Genomic DNA, 24,928 nt, shown 5'->3' on the forward strand with positions numbered 1-24,928 from the left:
GGACTGTCTGGGGGCCTGCGGCAGGACACCCATGCCTCCACGGGGTTGCTGGCGTGAGGAGGCTCTGCCAAGGCGGCCGCTGATAGAGCGGACGCGGTGAGGCCCAGGTGCTGGGGCGACGCAAGGGGAGCCCGGAGGCTCCATCTGGGATTTGCTGGAAGATGACAGCAAGGAGGGCTTCCTGAAGGAGAGAGCTAGGCTGGACCAGGAAGGAGGGGGCCTCAGCCTGGCCAGAGGAGACCCTCTTCTGCTGTCTCGGGCAGGCGTCCCGCAGACCAAGAACCCCCCACGTGGGGTCAGGAAATGAGTGACCCGATGCTCTCTAGGTGTCCCTGCGTAGCCTCTGAAAGGACATACCAGAGCTTTCCTCCAAGAATATTTTATTCCATTTGAAAACTTGAAACAACCTCATATATAAAAATAGCCCACTGAACCTGAGGCTGCTGTTTCCAGGTCTGGGCCTGTCAGTGGGGACAGAGCTGGTCTGGACATCCGGGTGACAGCAGGAAGGCATCGCCTGTCCAGCGCAGAACCGGGTCTCCAGTCTGAAAATTAAAGACCCCCTAGCTCCTTCCCAAATCTCGGCCTGCCCACGCACACGTGCGCGGGGCGCACCAGACATGCTCTCTCCTTGCTGGACACGTGGGGCGTGTCTGGTTTCAGCCTGTTCTTCCACAACAAGGACATGTGATTTCATTCAACAAATTTACAAACCAAAATAACAAAAAACAAAACAGAACAACGACGAGGAGCTGAGAGGCTCAAGACAGCTCCAGCAGCCACAGCAGTCTGCAGTTGGGCGAATCCCCCCGGGGCGTGGGCTGGCCTGCGGCCACTGTGATCTTCAGAACTTCAGGCTGAAGCCAGGGCCTGCAGCCGAGGCCCCCTGGTTGGTGGTCGTGAGGTGGAAGCCGGTCTCCTTCAAGTCATCGTCACCCTGAGGAGAGCCGGGCGCCATAAGGACCCTGCCCGGTGGCCCGCCCAGGGCATCCCCACGCGCAGGCCTCACCAGCTGGCTGTAGCCCAGGCCGCCCTCGGGGGGCCGCGGGCTGGTTCCGCGCTTCACCCTCTGCTGCTCGCTCTTGGCAGGCCACGTGGGGAACATGGCGGGATCGATGGGCAGGGGCGTCTCGCGGAAATACTCGTGCTTTAGGCCGTCCTCAGCGCTGATCCTCCTCCCGGGGAAGTAGGTCAGGAACCTGGGGAAACAGGCCGTGGCACCAGAGCTGAGGGGCGCTGGGGGCGTGGCGGGGCTGGGGTGCCCAGGCTGGAGTGGTCTGGGAGGGGCGGCTGGGGCTACAGCCACCTGGCCCCGTGCCGTGGGCTCACTTGTTCATGAGGTCGAACCCCTGGTCTGAAAGCAGGGCCCCAAAGCGCTTGCGCAGATTGTTGTAGGGATACTCGCTGAAGGCCATCTTCTTGACTGCTGGCAGGTCATTGTAGCCAGGCCAGATCTTCTCACTGGGGGTCCCCAGGTCCTAAAGGACAGGAAAGTCTAAAAGCCAGCCCTGCAGAGAAGGGTCCACAACGCTTAGAACGCAAGCCACCAAGAGGCCACACCGTGGCCCCCACCCCATTCCTCCCAGGCCTGCAGGCAACTGCAGGAGGAAGCCCCACCCACAGAGGAACCCACAGTCAGGCCCCAGACCCACCTTAAACACTTTGTTGATCTGGTCAATCTCCGACTTCCCGGGGAATAGGGGCTTCTGGGTCAGCAGCTCCCCGAAGATGCAACCCACCGACCACATGTCCACAGCCGTGGAGTACTCCTAGGAGGCCAAGAGATGTGGCTCAGGAGAACAGGGTCACGTGTCTGCAGAAGGCTGCCTGGGGTGGTGAGGCTCTCAGGCTCCTGGACCTACCTTGGCACCCAAGAGGAGCTCCGGGGCCCGGTACCACAGGGTCACCACGACCGGGGTGTAGGCCTTCAGAGGAGATCCGTACTCCCGCGCGAGCCCAAAGTCGCCCACCTGCCGGAAGAGGACGAGCCAGGGGCTGTGGACTGGGGCCGAGGGCCGGGGCAGGCAGGGGCTGTGGGTCATGGGCGGGGCCTGAGGGGCCTGAGCCGGGAGCTGGGACTGTAGTGGAGCCCGAGGGCCAGCAGCTGGGGGCCGGAGGTGTGCACGGGCCAGAGGGCCATGGGCAGGGCGGGCCAAGGCGCCTGCCTTGAGGATGCCGGCGTGGCTAAGCAGCAGGTTGGAGGTCTTGAGGTCTCGGTGCAGGATCCAGTTGTCATGCAGGTGCTTCACCCCTCGCAGCAGCTGGATCATCAGGGTCTTCACCTCACCTAAGGGGGACACGGCTCACATGCACGCTCACCCCGCAGCCGCAGCCCCAGCGACGCCCACAGGCCCTGGGCCAGCCCTCACCTGGCAGGAAGGGCTGCTTCATGGTCTCCATGAGGCTTTTGAGGTCGTGCTCCACGTAGTTCATCACGATGTAGATCTTGTCCATGTTGCTGCCCACCACGATCTCCTGCAGGGACGGCCACAGCTGCCGGGCTCGTCCCCAGGCCCGCCCCAGCCTGCCCCGCAGCTGGGCTCTCCCGGGAAGCCCTGCCCCGGAGTGGGGCCCGGGACTGGAAGGCCACAGGGACACTCCGGGAGGCCTCGCTTGCTTCTGCATCCCCAGGAATGCACGTCCTGCACCGAGGAGCTTTCTGGGCCGCCGGCATGTGGATGGGCGGGCGGGCTCACCCTGACGGTGACAATGTTGGGGTGCTGGGCCTTGAGAATGGTGTTGATCTCGCGCAGCGACGTGATGGGGAAGCCCTCCTTCTCCTTCTCCATCTTCAGCCGCTTCAGAGCCACAATCTCATCTGTCAGGAGGCAGGAGCAACAGGCCCCACGTGAACTATCTGCATCTCATGGGGACCCGGCCTCTGTTCAGAGCTTTGGGACGGCACAGGGGCCTGCGTGCCAAGAGGGCTGGCTGCAGCCCTGACGTGTGCGCATGCCCCTGTTCCTCCCTTCCATGTGACCACCAAGTTCACAGGCCCACACGCCAGAAACACGCACCCACCACCAGGGTACAGAGCTGCTCAGATGTCTCCAGATCTGGCCTCTCGGGACTGATGCACAGGCAGCATGGGGCACACAGGGGGGCCACCCACTGACCAGAGCTCCCGTCAGCTGCCCTGGCCACGGCCCCTGTGGAACCTAGTATGTGGAGCACCACTGCCCAGGGGTAGGCTCTCTCTGGGTTCTACGGATGCCGAGGCATTCAGCCTCCAAACAGCTGCACAGGTGAGGCCAGAGGCTCTCTGGGCCACAGGGCCCTGGCCACCTCTCTTCCTCTCAAGGGTCCGCCCCAGCCCGACACCCACCTGTCTTCTTGTCCTTTGCTCTGTACACCACCCCATAGGTGCCTTCCTCGATCCTGTTCAGGCACTGGAACTCCTCCACACTCCGGCAGCCCTGGGAGGAAGCACCAGCAGACATGTCTGCAGGAGGGACACTGGCCAGGCCCATAGCAAATCCCCACAGGGGAGGAACCCAGCACCACCTGCTGAGTTCAGTGGCGGGTGGGCACGGAGTGTGCGCAGGAGGGTCAGGGGCAGCTCTGTTCTGATTCCGTCATGACCACATGCCACCTTATCACAAGATACAACAAAAGCCTGTCTCAAGTATCTCTGTGAACCTCAGCACGTGCCTGCTCATGGCACTAAGATGACACTGAGGACAGGTACCGCCCACTGCACACAACAGGACAACCCTGCGCTTGTGCCGCCTTCCCTGGGTACCCTGGGGCCAGGGCCATCATCATCCCTGGGTGGCCCCCGAGCAGACCTGTGTTGCTCCGAAGTGCCGAGTGTGGGCAGGGGACAAAGCTGCCATGTGGGCCAGAGAGGACCCTGCGCCCTCCCAGGGGTGCCCTTCGCATACTGACGCTTTCTTGAACTGGAAGTCTGCAGCCACGTGTGTCTGCACTGACTCCCACGGCTTCCCTCTGACCCCCTGCACAGTGGCTGGTGATGAGAAGGCCTTGATGTCCACTGACCCACCCATGGAGGGGCCGAGTGGAGGGACACGGCCCTGCAGAGAAGGACAGGTCTAGGGAAGACAGGGTGGCCCTGGCCATCTGCCGTCCTCACTGCAAGGGGTCCTGGGGGTGCCCCCTGCCTGCTCAGTGCTGTCATGTGCAAGGAGCATGGCCAGGGAATCGCAGGAGGCCACGCCAGTCTCTGCTGCCCAGGGGAGCCCCCCAGCAACCCCCTCAGGTGGCAAGCACCAATGCTGAGCCAGGGGGCGGGGCCTGACCTGCAGGGCCGGCAAGTACTTGGGCAGCTCCTGCTTGAGCTCGATGGGCGACAAGGCTGGGGAGTCAGGCACGTAGTCCCCCTCGGTCAGGGCGCTGCTCTGCGGGGTCCCCTCACCCACTTCTTCTTCCCCTTCTTCACTTTCACCGGAATCTCGGTCAAATCGTGACTCTGGAACTAGAGAAGCTGAACCTCAGGAAGGAACCCGGGCTGGGCAAGGGTCTCAGGTCTCCGGCTCCAGGGCTGTGAGCTTGCGGAGAGGCCGTGTCTTGCTGGGACACCTCCTCACAAGGTGCGGTGACAGGGGTGTTGAGCTCGAAAGGCTTGGCGGGCTTGGCTGAGAGAGTCACAGACCCAGATGCTGGGGCAGCGGAGCAGGCGAGCATGCCTGAAGTTCACATTACCATGGTTTTGCCACCTCCCAGAGGCCACCCCAAGTCCCCTCTCTTGGGACCTGTGCCCCAAGACTCCAGAGGCCCTGTCATTTACCCTCCTGTTCTGAGGGCTAGACCCGGGCTGGGACTTCCCAGCTCCCCCAGTGTCTGAGCAGCGGTGGGGTGCTCAGAAGGCCACCCTCCAGCTAATGCCACCCTGCGCTCCGGAACGCCAGCCAGCAGGTGCTGTGAACAGCCAGTGGCGGACTTCTCGGGAAGGCACGTGCCTCCTGGCTCGCCGGCCTCAGCCTCGGCCAGAACAAGAGCTCACGGCAGTTTTCCAGGCGTCACGTGCCTGGCGGTCTGGCCTGCCGCACGGGCACAGGCAGCACCACAGGAAGGCGAGGAGGGCGCGCTGCTCGGGGGAGCCTCTTACCAGCCAGGAGGCGGTTTTCATCCTCTCGCTCTTCGTCTTCACTCATTTCTTCTTCACTCACTTCCTCTGCAAAAGGAAACAGGCGTCTGCTCAGATCAGCACTGGGCTGGGTGGTGCTCTAGGAACCACCAGGCTCCATCACAAGCAGAAGGCAAGCCTGGCCCCACTTGGGGAAAGCATGGCACCTTCTAAGAAAATCTGGGGCCAGAGGCAGCGCTCACACCTGTAGTCCCAACACACTGGGGGGCCAAGATGGAAGGACTGCACGAGCCCAGGAGTTTGAGACTAGCCTGGGTAACATGGTGAAACCTTGTCTCTATAAAGAAAACAACACAGAGCTCTGGGGTCTCCCGTAGTCCCCAACGGTACGGCTCTTCTGCTGGGAAAGCTTAAGTGAGACTTCACAGTGTTACTCCAGTTTCTGGCGACTCCACAGTAGACACAGAATGCTTCCACCATCACACTGGAATCATTGGGCCCCATGGTCTCCTCACCCGCAGACTGTTCAGATGCCTCCTCGGAGTTGCTCCCGGTCTCTTCCTCCTCCTCTTCCTCCTCCTCCTCTTCCTCCTCCTCCTCCGACTCTTCACTGGTGCTGCCCTCCTCCTCCTCCTCTTCCTCCTCTTCCTCCTCAGAGCCCGACCCTGATTCTGCTGTGGGAAGACAGCGGCATCAGGAGGCAAGGTCTGGCCTTCCCTGGGCAGCAAGGTCAGGGCCTCACCGGGCAAGCCTGGGTACCTGATGAGGACTCAGCTGAGCTGGTTTTCCTCTCACTGTCACTGATGTCCTGTAAATCGGACAGCAGGTCGCGTTCTTCCATCTTCTCTTCTTTAACTTATGAAACAAAGCATGAAAGGTAAATATGGGGAGATGTTAAGATACCACCACCCCACAATCAGATGGTGCCCTTCACACAATGGTAAACATTTTGTATAAAAAAGAATTCATCCACATTCATGTGACTGGAAGAGTGACTCCTAACAGGACCAGTCATATATCTCTCACCTGATAAACACAGGTGTTAACAACTCTGTTCCTCATGGACAGTGCTTCAGCCCACATTTTTTTGGGAGTTGGAGTCTCACTCCGTCACCCAGGTTAGAGTGCAGTAGCACATTCAAGCCATCACAGCATCCACCTGCTGGGCTCTGGCGATCTTTCTGTCTCAGTCTTCCAGGTAGCTGGAACTATAGGCGTGCACTACTGCACCCGGCTAATTTTTGACTTATTGTAGAGACGAGGTCTCGCCAAGTTGCCTGGGATGGTCTTGAACCCGCGGGCACAGGCAATCCACTTGCCTTGGTCTCCCAAAGTGCTGGAATTACAGGCTGAGCCACCGAGCCTGGCCCCGCATGTCATTTTATTATGAAGACAAAATTACTTAGCTGGGCTTTCCTGAAATTAATTTTTAAATGTATGCTAGGCTGGGTGCGGTGGCCTGTAATCCCAGCACTTTCAGAGGCCGAGGTGAGAGGATTGCCTGAGCCTGCAGGTTCAAGACCAGCCCAGGCAACATGGTGAGACCTTGTCTCTAAAATAAATAAATAAACTAGCCGGGCATGGTAGCGTGTGCCTGTAGGTCCAGCTACTCGAAAGGCTGAGGCAGAGGGATCGCCTGAGCCCAGCAGGTTGAGGCTGTGGTAGCCGGGAGTGTGCCACTGCACTCCAGTCTGGGCAACAGAGTAAGACTCCAACTCAGCAACAACAAAAAAGGACGCTAAATCCCCCGAAAAGACCCGCACTGTGCTGGCCTCTGAGCGGGCACTGGCCTGGGCTCACCTGACTTCCGGGTGTCTCCGAGATCAAAGCGCTCTCTGGGCGGCCGCAGTGGACTACGGCTCCAGTGGCTGGCTTTTATCTTGTCACTGTAGTCCTCTCTCATTGTTCGGTGATGTGCAGACACTGGCGCACACAGGACAGAGCGGGACATAGCACTGGCAATGCTGTCTTTCCAACAAGGGCCCACCCTGGGCACAGCTGCCTCTCATCTCCCACACCCACACCTGGGCAGACACCCACAGTGCAGACACGGTGCCAACAGCATCAGGGTCAGAGGCCAAGAAGCCCAGGGAGAAAAAGTTCCCACCTGGAGGCCGTGAGCTGGCCCCGAGGACCCAGGTGGACCTTCTAGACTGATCTTCATTGGCCAAAAAGGAAAGGACGGGAGAAGATTCTGGGAAGATGGAGGAGGAAGCACCAGGAACCGGCCTCCCCACCTAGACAACAATTGCATTGGCAGAATCAGTCTTAGGCAAGTACTGTGGAGCTCTGGCATCTGGTCAGGTTCTTTTTTTATTTTTGAGTTGGAGATTCACTCCTTTGTCCAGGCTGGAGTACAGTGGCATGCACGCTCACGGCCCCCCAGCAGCGACCTGCTGGGCTCCAGCGATCCTTCCGCCTCAGCCTTCCGAGTAGCTGGAATTACAGACGCGCGCTACCACGCCCGGCTATTTTTATTTTATTGTAGAGACGAGGTCTCGCCAAGTTGCCTGGGCTGGTCTCGAACCCGCGGGCTCAGGCAATCCACTCACCTTGGCCTCCCAAAGTGCTGGGATTACAGACCGAGTCACCGAGCCTGGCCCTAGTCAGGTTCTTAACTTGCAAGGGAAATCTGGATGGTCAGCGGTCGTTACCTCCAGCCAGCTTGACCGCACAGCATGGCAGCAGCTACCCATCCCCACCGGTGGCAGGCAGCTGTGCTCACCATCCTGAGCAGCTCACACAGCCGGCCAGACCCAGGGAGGAGAAAAAGATCCTGTCCTCCCAACACAGGTGCCTGGGCTATGATCACAGAGGAGTAAATGACAGGCAGTGGCCACGGCTGCTGCCTGCCCCCACTCCCTGCCAAAGTTGCTCCAAGGCAGCTACTAACAAGCAGGGCTCCTCTCCTTTCATTATTCTCTTTTATCCCTTTTGGGAGTCAGACGTTCAAGGACCAGGACATTCAAAAACAGGTGGATGTACAGGAAATTAGAATGTAACTGCACACGCCCTGGGAAAGGTGCAGGCTCAGAAAACACTGTGAAGTTCATACCCCAGGCTGTTTTCAGGCACAGAGACAGCCACCAACAATCAAAACAACACAACAGCAAACCCTGAGGATCTGGGAGAGACACTATGATATTAAATGCCCAATTTTTGACAAAAATAGCACAACACACACACACAAAACAAGGAAGTAAGTCCCATTAAAAGGAAAAAAAAAAAAACCCAACAGACACTGTCCGTGAAAAAATACCCGATGGCAGATTTCTTAGAGAAAGACCTTCAAACACCGTCTTAAAGGTACTCAAAGAACTAAGGAAGACATGGAGAAATTCAAGAAAACTCTGTGGGAACAAAACAGAAAAATCAACAGAGAAAATCAAGGAAGAAGCCAAAGGGAAACTCTAGGGCCAAAAAGTACAATAACTGAAATAAAAAGTCCACTAGAGGGATTCAAAGGCAGAATCGAGCAGGAAGAATAAAGACTCAGTGAACTTGAAGACTGGACACAGGGAATAAGTGAGTCTGAGAAACAGAAAGAAAAAAAGACCGACTAGACAAACTAACCTACCCAACGTGGGAGTCCCGTAGGGAGAAGAGAAAGGGGCAGAGAGAATATCTGAAGAAATGCAATGAAAGGCACAAATATAAACATTAAGACGTTCAATCAACTCCAAGTAGAATGAACTCAGAGACCCACACTGAGACACACAGTCAAGGAGTCTAAAGCCAAATACAAGGAGAATCTTAAAAGCAAGAGAGAAGCAACTTGTCACACTGAGGGACCCTCAGTCAGTAGATTTATTTCTTTTTAATTTTTTTATTTTTTGAGTTGGAGTCTCACTCTGTCACCCAGACTGGAGTTCAGTGGCCGCTCCCAGCCACTGCAGCCTTGACCTGCTGGGTTCCGGCAATCCTTCTGCCTCAGCCTTCCAAGTAGCTGGAACTACAGGTGTGCGCTACCACATCCGGCTATTTTTTGATTTATTGTAGAGATGAAGTCTCGCCAAGTTGTCCAGGGGGATCTTGAACCCGCGGGCTCAGGCAATTCACTCACCTCGGCCTCCCAAAGTGCTGAGATTACAGGCTGAGCCACCGAGCCTGGCCTCAGTAGATTTCTTTCTTTTTTTTTTTTTTCTGAGTTGGAGTCTCACTCTGTCACCCAGACTGGAGTGCAGTGGCTGCTCCTGGCTACTGTAGCCTCAACCTGCTGGGCTCCGGCAATCCTTCCGCCTCAGCCTTCCAAGTAGCTGGAACAACAGGCGCGCGCTACCATGCCCGGCTCATTTTTGATTTATTGTAGAGATGAGGTCTCGCCAAGTTGCCCAGGCGGGTCTCGAACCCGCGGGTTCAGGCAATCCACTCACCTCAGCCTAAGGCACGGGATTACAGGTTGAGCCACCGAGCCCAGCCTCAGTAGATTTCTAATCAGAAACTTTGGAGGCCAGAGACGGTGGGCTGCAGACTCAGAGTGCTAAAAGGAAAAAAAAAAAAAAAAAAACCACCTGACAACCAAGAGCATACTGTCCAGCACACTGACCTTCAAATGTGAGGGAGGATTTTAGAAATTCTCAGAGGGAGTGCCTTACCACGAGACCTACCCTTTGAAAAATGCTCAAGGAAGCTGTAGGGTGCAATGAAAGCACATCAGACAGCAACTTGTCAAGGAAGGTAAATATATAGGCAATTCAAACGCTAGTATTTTCGTAATGTCTTACAATTCCACTTTTTTTTTTTTTGAACCTGAGTCTCACTCTGTCATCCAGGTTGGAATGTGGTAGCATGCTCATGGCCTTTGCAGCCTCGACCTGCTGGGCTCAGGTAATCCTTCTGCCTCAGCCTCCCAAGTAGCTGGAACTGGAGGCACATGTCACCATGCCTGGCTAATTTTTTGACTTATTATAGAGAGTTGTCCAGGCTGGTTCCTGAACCCCTGAGCTCAGGCAATCTTCTCGCCTCCACCTCCCAAAGAGCTGGGATTACAGGCATGAGCCACTGTGCATGGCCCAGGGACTTAAAAAACTAATACAGTATAAAAAGTACCAATTAGCTATAAAGTTAGTATGGTTATTAACTCTTTTATTTTGTACATAATAGGCTAACACAGTAAATATGAATCCTTTTATGTTTATGGGCAAACCATGTGCTTGTATAAAGATGTAATTGACAAGGGTGGGACAAGCTGTTAGAGGAGCAGAATTCCCACACCCTGTTGAAGTTAAACTGGTATAAATTCAAATTAGCAGTCACAAAGAAGCTATAACAGGTACACAAGAAAGGAATGTAAGTATCTCACTGCAAAAAATCTACTACAAGCCGGGCTCGGTGGCTCAACCTGTCATCCCGCGCCTTTGGGAGGCTGAGGTGAGTGGATTGCCTGAGTCCGCGGGTTCGAGACCCGCCTGGGCAGTGAGACCTCATCTCTACAATAAATCAAAAAATCAGCCGGGCGTGGTAGCGCATGTCTGTAATTCCGGCTACTCGGAAGGCTGAGGCGGAAGGATTGCCGGAGCCCAGCAGGTCGAGGCTGCGGTGGCCGGGAGCGGCCACTGCACTCCAGTCTGGGCGACAGAGTGAGACTCCAACTCAAAAAAAAAAAAAATCTACTACACGCAAAAGAAGATGGCAACGGAGGATAAAGTAATAATGTAGAAAACAGCAAAGGACAGAAACGAGGGTCTCACAGTCAGCCTAGAAGGAAGGACAGGAAGACACTACAAGGACCAAGGTCCTCGGGCTGAGTGGAAGCAGCTGGTCACAAGACACAAATGCATGATGCCTCCGCTCCCACAAGGTTCCAAGCATGGTCAAATACACAGGCTGGGGAACAGTGGGGGCCTGGAGTCATGGGGAGCTGCAGTCTGAAGAGGACAGAGTTCCGGTTTTGCAAGAGGAAGACAGTCCTGGAGATAGGTGGTGGGGATGGCTGTACAACGTCATAAAAGTGCTTAATACCACTGTGCTGTGTACTTAAAATGGTTAAGGTGGTAGATTTCATGGTACATGTCCTTTACCACAATTTCAAAAAGCTGGAACAAAAATGAAGGGGTCAAGAAAACACAGAAGCCAAGAGCCCACCTCATAAAGTACATGCCTGGTGACTGGTGGCAGCAGACGCATCACACCACATACCTCTGCTGGGTGACTGGCCTGGCTGCCTGTCCCTGCTCCCAGATGCAAGCAGACAGGCCTCCCTCTGCCCTGTCCCTGCTCGGTCCCTGTCCAGGCCCTCCTCACTGCTGTCAGTTCTGCCAGGCGTGGACACCCATGGTGCAGCACATGCACTCACGAAGGGCAGGCCCAGTGTGCTAAGCTGCGGCACTGCTAATCTCCCATTCGGGAGCAGCCCCTGCAGAAGGGAGGAGGAGGCCAGTCTCCCGGGTACCTTCCCGGCGGGCCTCGCGCTCTTTGCGCCGCTCCTCGGCCCGCCGTTCCCGCTCCTTCTGCTCCCGCTGCTCCTTCTGCTGCTCCCGCATCTTGCGCTCTCGCTCTCGCTTTCGTTCCAGCTGTTCTAGGCGGTCCCTGGAGGAGGCACACACCGTCATCTTCCCCGACCCAGGAAACTTTCTTCTCAACCCCACGCTTTCAGCTCAAATTTATAAACGGCCTGTGTAGATCAATCCTTAAAGGGTTTTTTTTAAAAAGCAGAAGACATACATGCATACCTTCTGGGAGCACTGTTCCCCCAACACAGCAGGAGACGATGACTGTGCGGCGGGGTGACCCTCGGAACAGACACCCACCAAGTTCAGCATGCCTCTGTCTAGCAGCTCTACAAAATACCTCAAGACTTCCCCGATGGTGAGAACGCAAGTTAAACCTTAACTAATCGTGAGATAAATTTGTAAAAGCTATAAACAAGGGCAGAAAAACCTGCAAGGAAAGATGGGGAGGGGCCACAGCCCGGTGCTGACCCCTCCTCAGCGCACTGCCTGGGCAGATGGACGCCCCAGACCATTTTCCACCCATGTGAGCATGGATGTGTTCGAGCAGGCACAGAAGCAGGCCTCCACAGGGGCAGGCATCACGTGCAACTCAGACACCAGGGACGCATGTGCACAGCCGGCTGCAACGGTAGGTGGCTAAATAGCAAAGACTGACGAGACTGAGCTAATTTAGTTCTCATGTTCCCACAGAGAGTTAAATCTAAATACAACCTGAAAAACAAACTTTTTTTTTTTTTGAGTTGGAGTCTCACTGTCACCCAGACTGGAGTGCAGTGGCCGCTTCCAGCCACCGCAGCCTTGAACTGCTGGGCTCCAGTGATCATTCCACCTAAGCCTCCTAAGTAACTGGAACTACTGGCGTGTGCCACCACGCTCAGCTAATTTTTGATTTATGAGGTTTCACCAAGTTGCCCAGGCGGGTCTCAAACCCGCAGCCTCAGGCAATCCACTCACCTCAGCCTCCCAAAGAGCTGGGATTATAGTTTGATCCACCGAGCCCGGCCAACAAATGTTTTTTTAAAAAGCCTCATTACATACAGAAAAAGGAACATGTGTAAACAACAGTAAAATGGAGGCCTGTAGTCTGGGTAATGGCAGCGAGCCACTGTTGACCACCGTCAGCGCTCATGCTGAAGGAAGCTGGATGCAGAGTTCTGGGCATCTCGGCACCGTTCTGCAATTATAGGTTCAAAGCTACTTCAAAATAAAAAAAGGAAAACTTGACATATAAAGCTGAACCACCGAATCCAGCAGTTTTTAGTGAATGTATGAAATCGTGCAGTCATTGCCATTAGCCAGTCCTGAACTGTATCCTCACCCAGCACACGCCTGTGGACACCCACAAGCCCATGGCTCCCAGCAAGCTGCTTGCTGTCTCCTGTAGATCTTCTGGACGTTTGTTCTGTGTGCTTTGCGTTAAGTCTGTTCTTTTTTCTAGCTTCTTCGTGCAAAATCCTCGGTTGCTAACATGACAACCCCCTTTTCTGACCCAGGTGCTCATGCTAAGCCCTGCCTTAGCTGCAACCCTAAAATCTAATACCTTTTAATTTCATTCAAAATATTTTCTATTTTCCTTATAATGATTCCTTTGAGCCATGGGCTATTTAGACATATGCTGTAAAACTTCTTAACATTTGAGGATTTCTCCAGGTTTCTTTCTGTTGTTTTTTGTTTGTTTATTTTTATCAGAGTTACACTCCATCACCCTGGCTGGAGTAGAGTGGCACGTTCACAGCCACCACAGCATCGACCTGCTGGGCGCAGGTGATCTTTCCACTTTAGCCTCCCAAGAGTCTCACTCTGTTGCCCAGGCTGGAGTGCAGTGGCACACTCACCGCCACCACAGTCTTGACCTGCTGGGCTCAGGAAATCCTTCTTCCTCGGCCTTCCAAGTTGCTGGAACTACAGGTGTGTGCTACTATGCCTGGCTTATTTTTTAAAATTTATTGTAGAGACGTGGTCTCACCAAGTTGCCCAGGCTGGTCCTGAATCCCCAGGCTCAGGCAATCCTCTTGCCTCGGTCTCCCAAAGTGCTGGGATTATAGGTTGAGCCACCACACCTGGCCTATTTTCTTCTTTTTTTGGGGGGGGTGCGGGGGTCAAGGGTCTTACTCTGTTATCCATGCTGGAGTGTTTCCTGGGTTCAGGCAATCCTTCCACCTCAGCCTCCTGAGTTGCTGGGACTATAGGCATGTGCCGTCAAGCCTGGCTAAATTTTTTGATTTATTGTAGAGATGAGGTCTCCTCATGTTGCCCAGGCTTGTCTCAATCTCCTGGGATCAAGCAATCCTGCCTCGGTCTCCTAAATTGTTGGGATTACAGGTGTGAGCCACCAAGCCTGGCCTAAAAAGTTATTTCCAGGGGTGCTCTAGGCATTGTAATACGCATCATAACATAACTTAATTCCAGTGAAATACAGAAGCTTTGCTGTAACAGTTCCACTCCCTCCCTTCTCCTTTGTGCAGTCCATGTATTACATACGCATGACAACAGTGTAATTATTTTACATAATCAAAAGTCTTGCAGCATATTCACAAAATATCTGGTGTCAACCTGCACACTTGCCATTTGCAGTTCTGTTTCCCTCCTGTGACCCAAGGTACTATCTGGTGTCACTTCCTTTCTGCCTCAAGGCCTTCCTTTAATGCAGGTCTTGCTAAAGATGAATTCCACCTGCCTTTGCTTTTTTTTTGTTTTTCTGAGTTGAAGTCTCACTCTGTCGCCCAGGCTGGAGTGCAGCCTCGACCTGCTGGGCTCCGGCGATCCTTCCGCCTCAGCCTTCCAGGTAGCCCGAGCTACAGGCACAGCTACCATGCCCGGCTAATGTTTGGTTTATTGTAGAGATGAGGTCTCACCAAGTTGCCCGGGTGAGTCTCAAACCCACCAGCTCAGGCGATCTACTCACCTCAGCCTCCCAAAGGGCTGGGAACAGATGCTAAGCCACCGAGCCTGGCCTTGCTTCTTAGGGACTGGCTTGATTTCCCTCTCGCTTCTGTGAAAACATTCTGCTGGTGTGCAATTCCTGGCTGACAACCCCTCTTAGTCTGGCCTCTGGCCTCCAGCACAGATGAGCAGCTGACTACTAGTTGTGCTGATACTCCCTTCGCACGTGAGGGTCCTTCCCTGCCAACTGTCAGGACTGCCTCTCAGCTGTCACCAGTTTGACTATGTGACTTTGTATTGATCCGACTTGAGATTCACTGAGATTCTCGGCTACGTACACTTTTTAAAAAATAAAACTTGGGAAGTTTTCAGTCATTATTGTATACCCTTCATCTCCTGGGACTCCCCTTACATGTATGTTGGTACGAGAGATGCTCCACAGGTCTCACTCCTGACACCCAGGCTGGAGTGCAGTGGCACGCTCATGGCCACGGCAGCCTCGACCTACTGGGCTCAGGCGATCCTTCCACTTTAGTCTTCCAAGTAGCTGGAGTTACAGGCGTGTGCCACCACGCCCACCTAATTTGTGATTTATTAGAGAGACGAGGTATCACCAAGTTGCCCAGGCTGGTCTCGATCCCCTGGACTCAGACAATCCTCTCGCCGAGGCCTCCCAAAGTGCTGGGATTACAGGCTTGAACCACCGTACCCGGCCTGGAATGGATACTTCCTTTTTCGTTTTCTTGAGATGGGGTCTCCCTCCATCGCCCAGGCTGGAGTGCAGTGTCGTGCTCACGGCCACACCAGTGTTGAACCACTGGGCTCCAGTGATCCTTCTGCCTCAGCCTTCCGAGTAGCCAGAACCACAGGCGCTCACTGCCACACCTAATTTTTTGATTTATTGCAGACACGAGGTCTCGCCAAGTTGCCCAGGCAGGTCTCGAACCCGTGGGCTCAGGCAACCCTCTCGCCTCGGCCGCCCAGAGTGCTGGGGTTACAGGCTTGAGCCGCCGCGCCCGGCCAGGACGGACTTTGCGACTCCATCTTCGAGTTCCTCGTCTCCGTGTCTTTACTGAGTTACAAACCTGGCACGCTCAGAGACAGCTTCTATCAATGACTTTCTTCCTCAGTATGGGCAACACTCTAATATTTATTTGTAAGAAATATTAAATATGGGGGGGAGGGGGGTGGGATTAACAGTAGCAAATATCTGTCTGGGGATGGGGAAACACCTCTTATCAACAGGATGCCTGAACGAAACGTAACTGTACACCTAACCCTTAACTGTACCCCACAAAACCATAATAAAAAATATTGATTAAAATTTAAAAAAAAAGAAATATTAAATAAATGGCAGCAAGTCTGCATACCCCCACAGGTGCTGCTGTTTGTTTGGTAACCTGTCTGGTCTAAGTCTGAAATCTAGCTCCCTTATAGAACATGGCTGCTGCTGCTGCTATCGCCCATATGCTTACTTTCCAGGCATGGCTTTCTAGGGACACCCACTGCACCTGCATGGCTTAGCGATCAGCCAACACTGGAAAGACATTGGGCTCAAATACCCTGAGCCACAGGAAGGCTCCTCTGCTAAAAGATCTGTGTGTGGACGGAGGGGCACATTTGAAGCTGTGACAGTCATTACTTTCTGGGACGTGAATCTGTGGCGGTCACTACTTTCTGCTGGGCCTTGTCCTGATGGCACAGCCTCAGGACTGGTCAGAAGGGTGCGGTGGCTTGCACTCCCTCCAGTCTCTGCTGCACATCCTTGGCCAGAACATGCCGGTCTGCAACTACAACTGCAGCTAATTCTGGATGATCCTTTGGCCTTCCCCTGACAATGTTGGTGGGCAAGGGCATCACCCATCACACCAGACCGAGTGACCCTCTCCAAGGCAGCAGAAAGGCCATGGGTCCCCATGGCCTGCCCTGTTCTGCAAACTCTTTGCTCACCAAGCCAGGGGCAGAGGCAGAAAAGGAAGCAGCTCTCAGACTGCAAGGTTGGATTCTCACTGTTCCTATTCAGTCCAGCACATTTTCAGGCATAACTATACTTCAGACTATCCTCTGGTGGGTCTTTTAAGAGACAAGGTCTCATTTTGTCACCCAGGCTGGAATGCAGTGGCGTGATCATAGCTCAACACATCTCAAACTCCCGGGTCAAGCAATCCTCTCACCTCAGTCACCCAAACAGCTGGGACTATAGGCACGTGCTACCACACACAGCTCTAGACTGGGCAAATGTATCCTGCTCTACCAGAAGCCCGTCCAACAGACACCTTTTGTTCCTTCCTTCTGCCTTCACCTTTCAGAAAAACACGGAAGCCCACATGTCATCTACCAACCTCCACTTCTGTCCCGGGGCACCTCCTCACACTCCATGTCTGGCACAAGGCTTGGAAGACAAACACGGATGTTTCATACTTAGAGGAACTTGGATGCTTAGAGCTTTGCTTACCCCCAAGAGACCTCAGCACCTCCTGCACCCCTCACACCAGAGGGAATGTGTTCCCCTCACAGCCTCTGTACACACTGGACATTCGACCCTGGTTGCTGGGGTGGTCAACAGCTGTTTCTGAACTCAAACACATGGACGACAGGCTGACATCCTGTGAGATAATACCACTCTTTACCACAGCTTAAACACAACATGCTGTGAACACACATGCAGACCCTACCACCCCCAGAGGAAGCTCCTCCCTCCCTGTGCTGATGGGTAAGGTCGTTCCACTTCAGAGTTTTCTTTCCTGGCAGTAGGTTGGCTCCTGAGCTTTCTGTGAACATGACCTCCATATGCAGGGGTGGCCTGCTCACACCTGATCTGCAGGTCCTTTACCTGGGTCACAGAGAACAGATTTGGGGCTATACTGATGTTTTCTTGGGACTCTGAGCTTCCAAAGAGGCACTGGGAGGCTTGCACCAAGGAGTGTGTTGTTCCAGTTTCCAGAATGTTCCAAGCATCCTGAGATCCTTATTATTCTTTTCTGTAGCTTGAAAGGACCAGAGTCTGTTTCTTATGTGACCCAAAGAAACCTAAGTAGTTTATTTCTTGAGTCTGCCTGGCCTTGACAACCCAGAAAAGGGCTGGATACGGAACAGATGCTCAGTAAATACCTCCTAAGTGAACAGGTGATGCATCACCCCCACCAGACAGCTCTTGTACACTGTGTCTGAACTCATGTACAAGGACAGGCTGACACTGTGAGATAATGTCACTTAAATACAGCACGCTGCTGAACACATGTGCAGACCCTCTCCCAGAGGAAGCTCCTCCCCCCATGCCGATGGCCCAGGCCCAGAAGTACCAGGTTTTCTCCTTCACTGCACTCAGCATACAGGTCTGAGAAGATCGTTCTCCCCACCGTGCCTTCCTCGCCATCTCCATGTTCTATGTCTGACCTCAGACTTCATTTCCTCATGGGGGAGCTCCCATTTCAGACCTCCAGCTTATTCCCGCAGCATGGCCTCCTCCTGACCATTCACACTGACCCGGGATCTTTGGCAGGAGTCAGACTGGCTCCGGATCACCTCCCACCAGTCTTCCCTGAGAGGAATCTGACACACAGGCTTCTGATTCCTTCATTATCTTCTCTCAATCAATTTACACCCATTTCTGACCCTCCCCCCTACCGACTATTGTCTTGGCGGAACAGCCCACATCTCCTGGGCCACGCCCCAGCCCACACAGCATTTCTGCACCAAATCTGCTTTCCACTATCCAGTTCTTGCTGTTCTTTCATTGCCCTGATGGGACGCTATGTGCCACAAACTCTGCATTCAAGCCTTGACAACTCCAGCCCTCTCACCTCTCCCTCCTGGAATGCTCCCTTGCCATCTCTCTCCTCTTCTGTCTTTCCCATTCCCTGCGAGCTTTGTCCTGTTCTTCTCGATGTCGTTTCCGACGTTCGTGCTCCCTTTCTTTTTCTTTCACTCTAGCGTGCTTCCCTAATGAGAAATAAGAAATGTCATCCAAAGAATTCACTTCCAAAAATCTAACTTGAAAATTAAATTAAATCAAGTAAAGAGGAGAAGAAATAGTTAAATAACTTTTTTTTTTTTTTTTTTGAGTTGGAGTCTCACTCTGTCGCCCAGACTGGAGTGCAGTGGCCGCTCCCGCCCACCGCAGCCTCGACCTGCCAGGCTCCGGCAATCCTTCCACCTCAGCCTTCCAAGTAGCTGGAATTACAGGCATGTGCTACCACACCCAGCTGATTTTTTGATTTATTGTAGAGATGAGGTCTCACTGCCCAGGCGGGTCTTGAACCCGCGAGCTCAGGCAATCCACTCACCTCAGCCTCCCAAAGGCGCGGGATTACAGGCTGAGCCACCGAGCCCGGCTTAAATAACTTTTAAGCATGATTTTATGTTAAATAAAAAAACCAGAAGATTAAAATTTAGGCAGTAAACATCAAATTATAAAAGAAAAACACCCAAAACAATGTGATTATGACTGAATAAGAGAATTGTGATTTTCATTTTCTATTTTAAGTCTTCTATACTGAATGAACTACAATTAAAATAAGTTAGTTCTAGCCGGGCTCGGTGGCTCAGCCTGTAATCCCGGCACTTTGGGTGGCCAAGGCAGGTGGATTGCCTGAGCCTGCGGCAAGACCAGCCCAGTGATCTCGCCGGTAAGACATCTCCACAATAAATAAAAAATTAGTCAGATGTGGTAGTGGGCACCTATAGTTCCGGCTACTTGGAAGGCTGAGGCAGAAGGATTGCCGGAGCCCAGCAGGTTGATGCTGGGGTGGCCATGAGTGTGCCATTGCACTCCACCCTAGGCGACAGAGTGAGATTCCAACTCAAGGGGGAAAAAAAAAAAGCTAGTTCCATAATTTTTTTTTTTTTGAGTTGGAGTCTCACTCTGTCGCCCAGACTGGAGTGCAGTGGCCGCCGCAGCCTCGACCTGCTGGGCTCCGGTGATCCTTCCGGCTCAGCCTTCCAAGTAGCTGGAACTACAGGCACACGCTACTATGCCCGGCTAATTTTTTTGATTTATCGTAGAGACGAGGTCTCGCCAAGTTGTCCAGGCGGGTCTCGAACCCGCGGGCTCAGGCAATCCATTCACCTCAGCCTCCCAAAGACGTGGGATTACAGGCTGAGCCACCGAGCCCAGCTTAGTTCCATAATTTTATTTATTTACTTATTTTTGAGAGATAGGTTTTTGGTCTTGCTCTGTCACCCAGATGGAGTACAGTGACACAATCATAGCTCACTTGAGCCTCAAACTCCTGGGCTGAGATGATCCTTCTGTCTCAGCCTCTTGAGTAGCTGAGATTACAGGCCCCACCACACTCAGCTAATTAACAAAAATTTTTTTTGTAGGGATGAGGTCTCACTGTGTTGCCCAGACTGGTCTGAAACTGGCCTCTAGTGATCCTTCCCTATCAGTCTCTGAAAGCATTGAAATTACAGGCATGAACCACCATGCCTGGCCCTAATTTCATAATTTTTAAAAAAGCACCATTCATAAAGAATACAGAATGGGGCTGGCTCAGTAGCTTAGCCTGTAATCACAGCACTTTGGGAGGCCGAGGCGAGTGGATTACCTGGGCCTGCGGGTTCGAGATCAGCCTGGGCAACTTGGTGAGACCTTATCTCTACAACAAATAAATAAAAAATTAGCTGGACATGGTAGCACACGCCTGTGGTTCCAGCTACTTGGAAGGCTGAGGGGAAGGATCACCAGAGTCCAGCAGGTTGACGCTGGGGTGGCTGTGAGTATACCACTGCACTCCAGCCTGGGTGACAGACTGAGACTCCAACTCAAAAAAAACCAAAAACAAAAATAAAACAAAAGAATACAGAATGAACCTTTGCTATTTGTGGGTTCCTATATCATATTATGAAACTACATTAATCATCTTATGTATAATAATAAGATTTAAATCAGCCTCCAGGTCTAGTTTTCCTAAAATCCATAAAAACCCATTGACGTGGAAGGTTGAGGCAGAAGGATCACGTGGGCCCAGCAGATTGATGCTCAGTGGCTGTGAGCATGCCACTGCACTGCAGCCTGGGCGACAGAGTAAGACTCGACTCCAAAAAAAAAAACAAAAAACCCCTTGACCAAACCACCAGTCACAACAAACCCATTATTGAGAAATGAATGAATACCCATTTTTTGGTGTGGTTTCCCTAGTATGCTTGTTGAATTAAGATCATTTTATTTTATGTATTTATTTTTTGAGTTGGAGTCTCACTCTGTCGCCCAGGCTGGGATATAGTGGCATGCTCACAGCTACCACAGCCTCGACCTGCTGGGCTCAGGTGATCCTTCTATCTCAACCTTCCAAGTAGTTGGAACTACAGGTGCATGCCACCATAGCCGGCTAATTTTTTGATTTATTGTAGAGACAAGGTTTCGCCATGTTGCTCAGGCTGGTCTCAAATCTGTGGGTTCAGGCAATTCTCTCACCTCTGCCTCCCAAAGTGCTGGGATTACAGACATGAGCCACCATGCCTGGCTTAAGATAATTTTAAACGAAAACAAATTACTGCAAAATGATACCATGGGGGAGAAAAAAACACCCGCAGAAAAACAAAGTAGCTATCCTGAATAATTTATAGTAAATTCATACTTCTAACTAATATTTTGTTTCTCTTCCTTTTCTTCTGTGCTCTGGGAAAGCAGTGGACCATGAGCTAGAGAATCAACCACACTTGCACACTGACATTAAAGAAAACAAACACTCTGTACCCCCTTCTGTTGAATGGCTACGATGCCTACGTTTCTCTTTTCTCTTTTCATCTTTCCTGTGATGAGCTTTTTCTTTCCGAGACATTTGCTGGGGTGGTTTGATGGCCAAAGAATCATCCTCCTCTCCTCTGAAATAAGATACAAGAGCACCGTGCTTAAGAAAGTGGAAAGAAGCACAAGGGTGTTACGAAGTGTCTCCAACCCAGCAAAGTGCAGGATTTAGGTGGGAAGGAGAACCTAAACCCTTGTTTAAAGAAGGACACTAATTCTCAAACTTAAGTCACCCCAAGATTCAGATGAAAAATGAGAAGTCAGTGTGGCAAAGTAGAACAAAAATGCCTCCCTGAGGACTTTTAGGGGACTCATTATCTTGATTGTGGTGATAGTTTCCTGGGCATACAAATCTATCAAACTGTACGGTTTAACTATAAGTTGCTCTTTTTATGTCATTTATACCTCAGTAAAGCTGTTTAAAAATATCCTGCAAGTATCAGCCCTAATAATCTCAAAAGGTCACAAAAGAGTGTCTTCAAATGACCTCTATGTAACCAAAATCATGGGAAATTCACTCCCTGAGCTTTGCAGGACAACAATTCTATCCTCATTTCTGGCCATTTCCTTTCTGTATCTGATGGCACTGAAAGGCATGTCAGAACACATAAGTCACAGCATAAAGCTTCTGACAAGCAGCTTCTCTCAGGTGCCATCAGGCACCCTACTTGGTTCACGTGTACAAGATCTGGGATGGCAAATCTTACCAATGACTACAACATATGGCAAACATTTAAATATATCATGTACATGGTGCTGACCTAACTAACAATTAGCCACAGAGAAAGGAATACATGGTCACTCAGCTGGTCACAGGAAGTGGAGCAAGGGGGGTGAAGTGACAATGGATACCACACGAGGGTCTATCGCAACCATGGGTTAAACCTGAAGCCACGATGATGCACTTTCTCAAAGCAACACTGGGGAAGACCAGCCAGGCCAAGACTGTGTACACGGTCCCAGTGTGACTTCCCACACTGCCCTTGTATTCCCTCCATATTCTCTCACCGGTCTTCCATGGAGTCTTCTCTTCGGTACGGCGAGTTCCTGATTGTGATCTCCATGCGGTGGTCTCTCAGCTCCCCCTCTTCAAGGGAATCTCGCTTGGAGTCCCGGTCATCAGACTAAGAAGGCAAAGAGAAAGGTCATTTTCCTTACACATAAAAGTATTTTTAATGATAAACAAACTTGGCCAACATCTCAAAAGAAACTTTTATATACACTCGGAGTGAACCAATTTTATGAAATACAAAACACTTTCATTCAAATTCCATGATATTAAAATCAAAATTCTGTTAACCAAAACCCGAGACAAGAAATTTAAAACCAGCACATATGACAAAGTACATTAGACTCTATGCAAAGTATGTTAGTTGTTTACATGAGCCAAAAAGGAGCCTCAAGCCATATTTTACACATCAAATATTTTACAACACCTCATATGGTACAGGCATACCTTGGAGCTATTCCAGGTTTAGTCCCACCACAATAAATGAGCCACACAAATATTTTGGTTTCCCAGTATACATGTTATGTTGAAACCATACTTCAGTGTGCAACAGCACTGTATAAATAAGCAGTGGACACACTTTAATAAAAATTAGTTTACTGCTAAAAAAATGTGCACATGCTGTGGGAAAAATGACTCCAACAGACTTGCTCAATACTGGGTTGCCATAAACCTCCAATTTGGAAAAAAGAGGGAAAGAAAAAAAAAAAAAACCCCAACCACACAGTATCTGTGAAGCACAATAAAGCAAGGTATGCCTATACTCATAAATACTTCAAAATGATCTGTTACTAGTCTTATCCGAGGATGTACTTTGCCAATGCCTCTGATCAAATTACTAAAAAGCTTTTTTGAGTACATTATTATGCAAACCAAGAAAGAAGTAAAACATTTATATTAATTTCAAAGAAAGTTCTCACTACACTAAAAATACTTGAAAATAGTATTACAGATATACTAATAACGAAATAAGAAAAATTAGTTCAATTGCACTAATAACTTTAGGTTCAAAATATTTTATTCTTCAGGTATGCTCATCTAGACACAGCTTTAGTGTGTTAACAATCTGTCTTTAATGTTAACTGAGTACTTGAATGTTTTTGTTAATTTTTAGAATAGATTTTATTTTAGGCTCACCTGTGACATTTGGAAGTACAAAAGAACTTCACCGAAGAAGCGTTGTTCTAATGGAAAAATGAGGGCAAAGAAATTAAATCGCCTTTAAGAAAACCACTTACTTAAAAAACATGGCTTACATTTTTTAAGCGTTTTATCTCTGCCTTCTCCTCTTGTTCCTTCCTTCGTTTCTTTTCCTGAAGAATTTCATCTAAAGTTTTCACTTTCCAAGAATCCTTTTCATCACCCATTTGAGTTAAAACACTGCAAAAAGAAAAACAAGTCAGCCTATATCAGGACACAGGAAGCTATGGTGGGGTGCGCTGCTGTTTTTGAACTTAACCCTAATCACTTTCGAGCACCTTAGAATAAACCGCTAAGGGCGGTAGGCTTCACGGCGCACATGGCACACGCCTGTAGTTCTAGCTACTCAGGAAACTGAGGCAGGAGAATCGCTGGAACCCAGGAGTTTTAGGCTGTACTGCTCTAGGATCGCGCCCGTGAATGGCCACTGCACTCCAGCATGGGCCATGGAGCGAGATCCCAGGCTCTTACAACACAAAAGGAGAAAAAAAAGGAGTCTGAAAAATGAGTGCTTGGAATCAAACCCCCTTTCCGTCACTTCTGTGTGGTCCTGGACAACGCACTTCACCTCCGTTTGCTCCTCTGTAAATGAGCTAACACCACCGACACGACAGCACGGTTGGAGAACTAAAGATCATCCGGAAACGCCTGCTAGCGCGGTACCCAGTCCTCGTCACGCACCGCGGCCGCCGCCACAAAAGCCTACGAGGGGGACACCCTGGGCGGAGGCCGGCGCCCTGGACGGCTGCCCCTCGAGGCCAGGCGGTAGACGCTCCGGGGTGTGCTCGCGAGCAAGGCCCCTGCCCCGGGGCCGGGCCTGCTTCCGCGGGAGAGCCCCGCACACCCGAGGCTCGGTCCTGCGGGGTGGGCTCCGGGGCCTGCCACCTCCGCCTCTCGTAGCTCCGCGCGGGACGAGACTGGCCGGGGGTCTGAGCGTCGCTCGCCCCGGCCCACGTCCACCCGAGACATGCTTGGTTCGAGACTCCGGGTGCGCACTTCTCGCCGCGCCCGCCGCCTGTCCCGCCCCGTCCGCCACTCACCCCTGCGCCGCCGCCGCCGCTGCCGCCACCGCCGGTCCCGGAGCCAAAGAAGAAACAGCGGCCGGCGCGCGCGAGGAGCGTCGCCACTTCCTGCGTCGGCGCGGGATGATGACGCACACAGTGACCTTTGGTCCAGAACTCGAGAATCGCGACCGGCGCGTACCCTGAGGTACTGCCTGCGTCGGCGCGGGATGATGACGAAATACACCGTTGCCTCCAGTTCAGAGCTCGAGAAGAGAAGGCGCCCGCGCGGTACTTCCGGCTTCGGCGCGAGCTGGTGACGCAAGGTCCGGGGCGGACCGAGTATGGCTTTTGGCGCCCTGCCCCGCCCCCTTCGGGCAGCGCCTGCGCGGAACGCGTGACCTGCGGTGCGGCCCCTTTTCGCGCGGCGGTTTTCGGTCTCGAAGCGGAGAGCCTGTCCCCTCTTGCCGCGCGCCGCCCCGGGCCCCTCGCCCCCGACGCGCCCGTCCGGCGGGTGGTGGGCGCGCCCCATCTGCCGGCTCGCCGCCTCGGGTGCCGCGCGGCCTGTGCCTGTGTCGGACCGTG

At 52.2% G+C, this 24,928-nt stretch overlaps 1 protein-coding gene across 9 annotated transcripts; it reads right to left on the minus strand.

The window, feature by feature from the left end:
- Window positions 1-363: 363 nt before the first annotated feature.
- Window positions 364-24,521, minus strand: CDK11B (cyclin dependent kinase 11B). 9 transcript variants are annotated; one of them, XM_008050106.1, is made up of 21 exons: window positions 24,383-24,475; window positions 23,399-23,522; window positions 23,280-23,326; window positions 22,142-22,257; window positions 21,083-21,210; window positions 18,186-18,324; window positions 11,439-11,575; window positions 6,848-6,970; window positions 5,807-5,902; window positions 5,563-5,721; window positions 5,069-5,134; window positions 4,260-4,435; window positions 3,326-3,416; window positions 2,697-2,818; window positions 2,370-2,475; window positions 2,166-2,287; window positions 1,863-1,970; window positions 1,653-1,769; window positions 1,330-1,478; window positions 1,010-1,199; window positions 364-937 (listed from the first exon to the last, which is right to left on the minus strand). In XM_008050106.1, the coding sequence occupies exons 3-21, from the start codon at window positions 23,286-23,288 to the stop codon at window positions 845-847; spliced, it is 2,247 nt and encodes a 748-aa protein (XP_008048297.1). In that variant the 5' UTR covers window positions 23,289-23,326; window positions 23,399-23,522; window positions 24,383-24,475; the 3' UTR covers window positions 364-844. The 9 variants fall into 9 exon arrangements, with proteins under 9 accessions (XP_008048297.1, XP_008048298.1, XP_008048295.1 ...); XM_008050107.1 differs by having other exon boundaries at window positions 21,113-21,210; window positions 24,383-24,465; XM_008050104.1 differs by lacking the exon at window positions 23,280-23,326 and having other exon boundaries at window positions 24,383-24,521.
- Window positions 24,522-24,928: the final 407 nt, after the last annotated feature.

Source organism: Carlito syrichta, unplaced genomic scaffold (genome assembly GCF_000164805.1).
Source record: "Carlito syrichta isolate Samal-C Ts95f unplaced genomic scaffold, Tarsius_syrichta-2.0.1 Scaffold142976, whole genome shotgun sequence".
NCBI classification, from domain to species: Eukaryota; Metazoa; Chordata; class Mammalia; order Primates; family Tarsiidae; genus Carlito; species Carlito syrichta.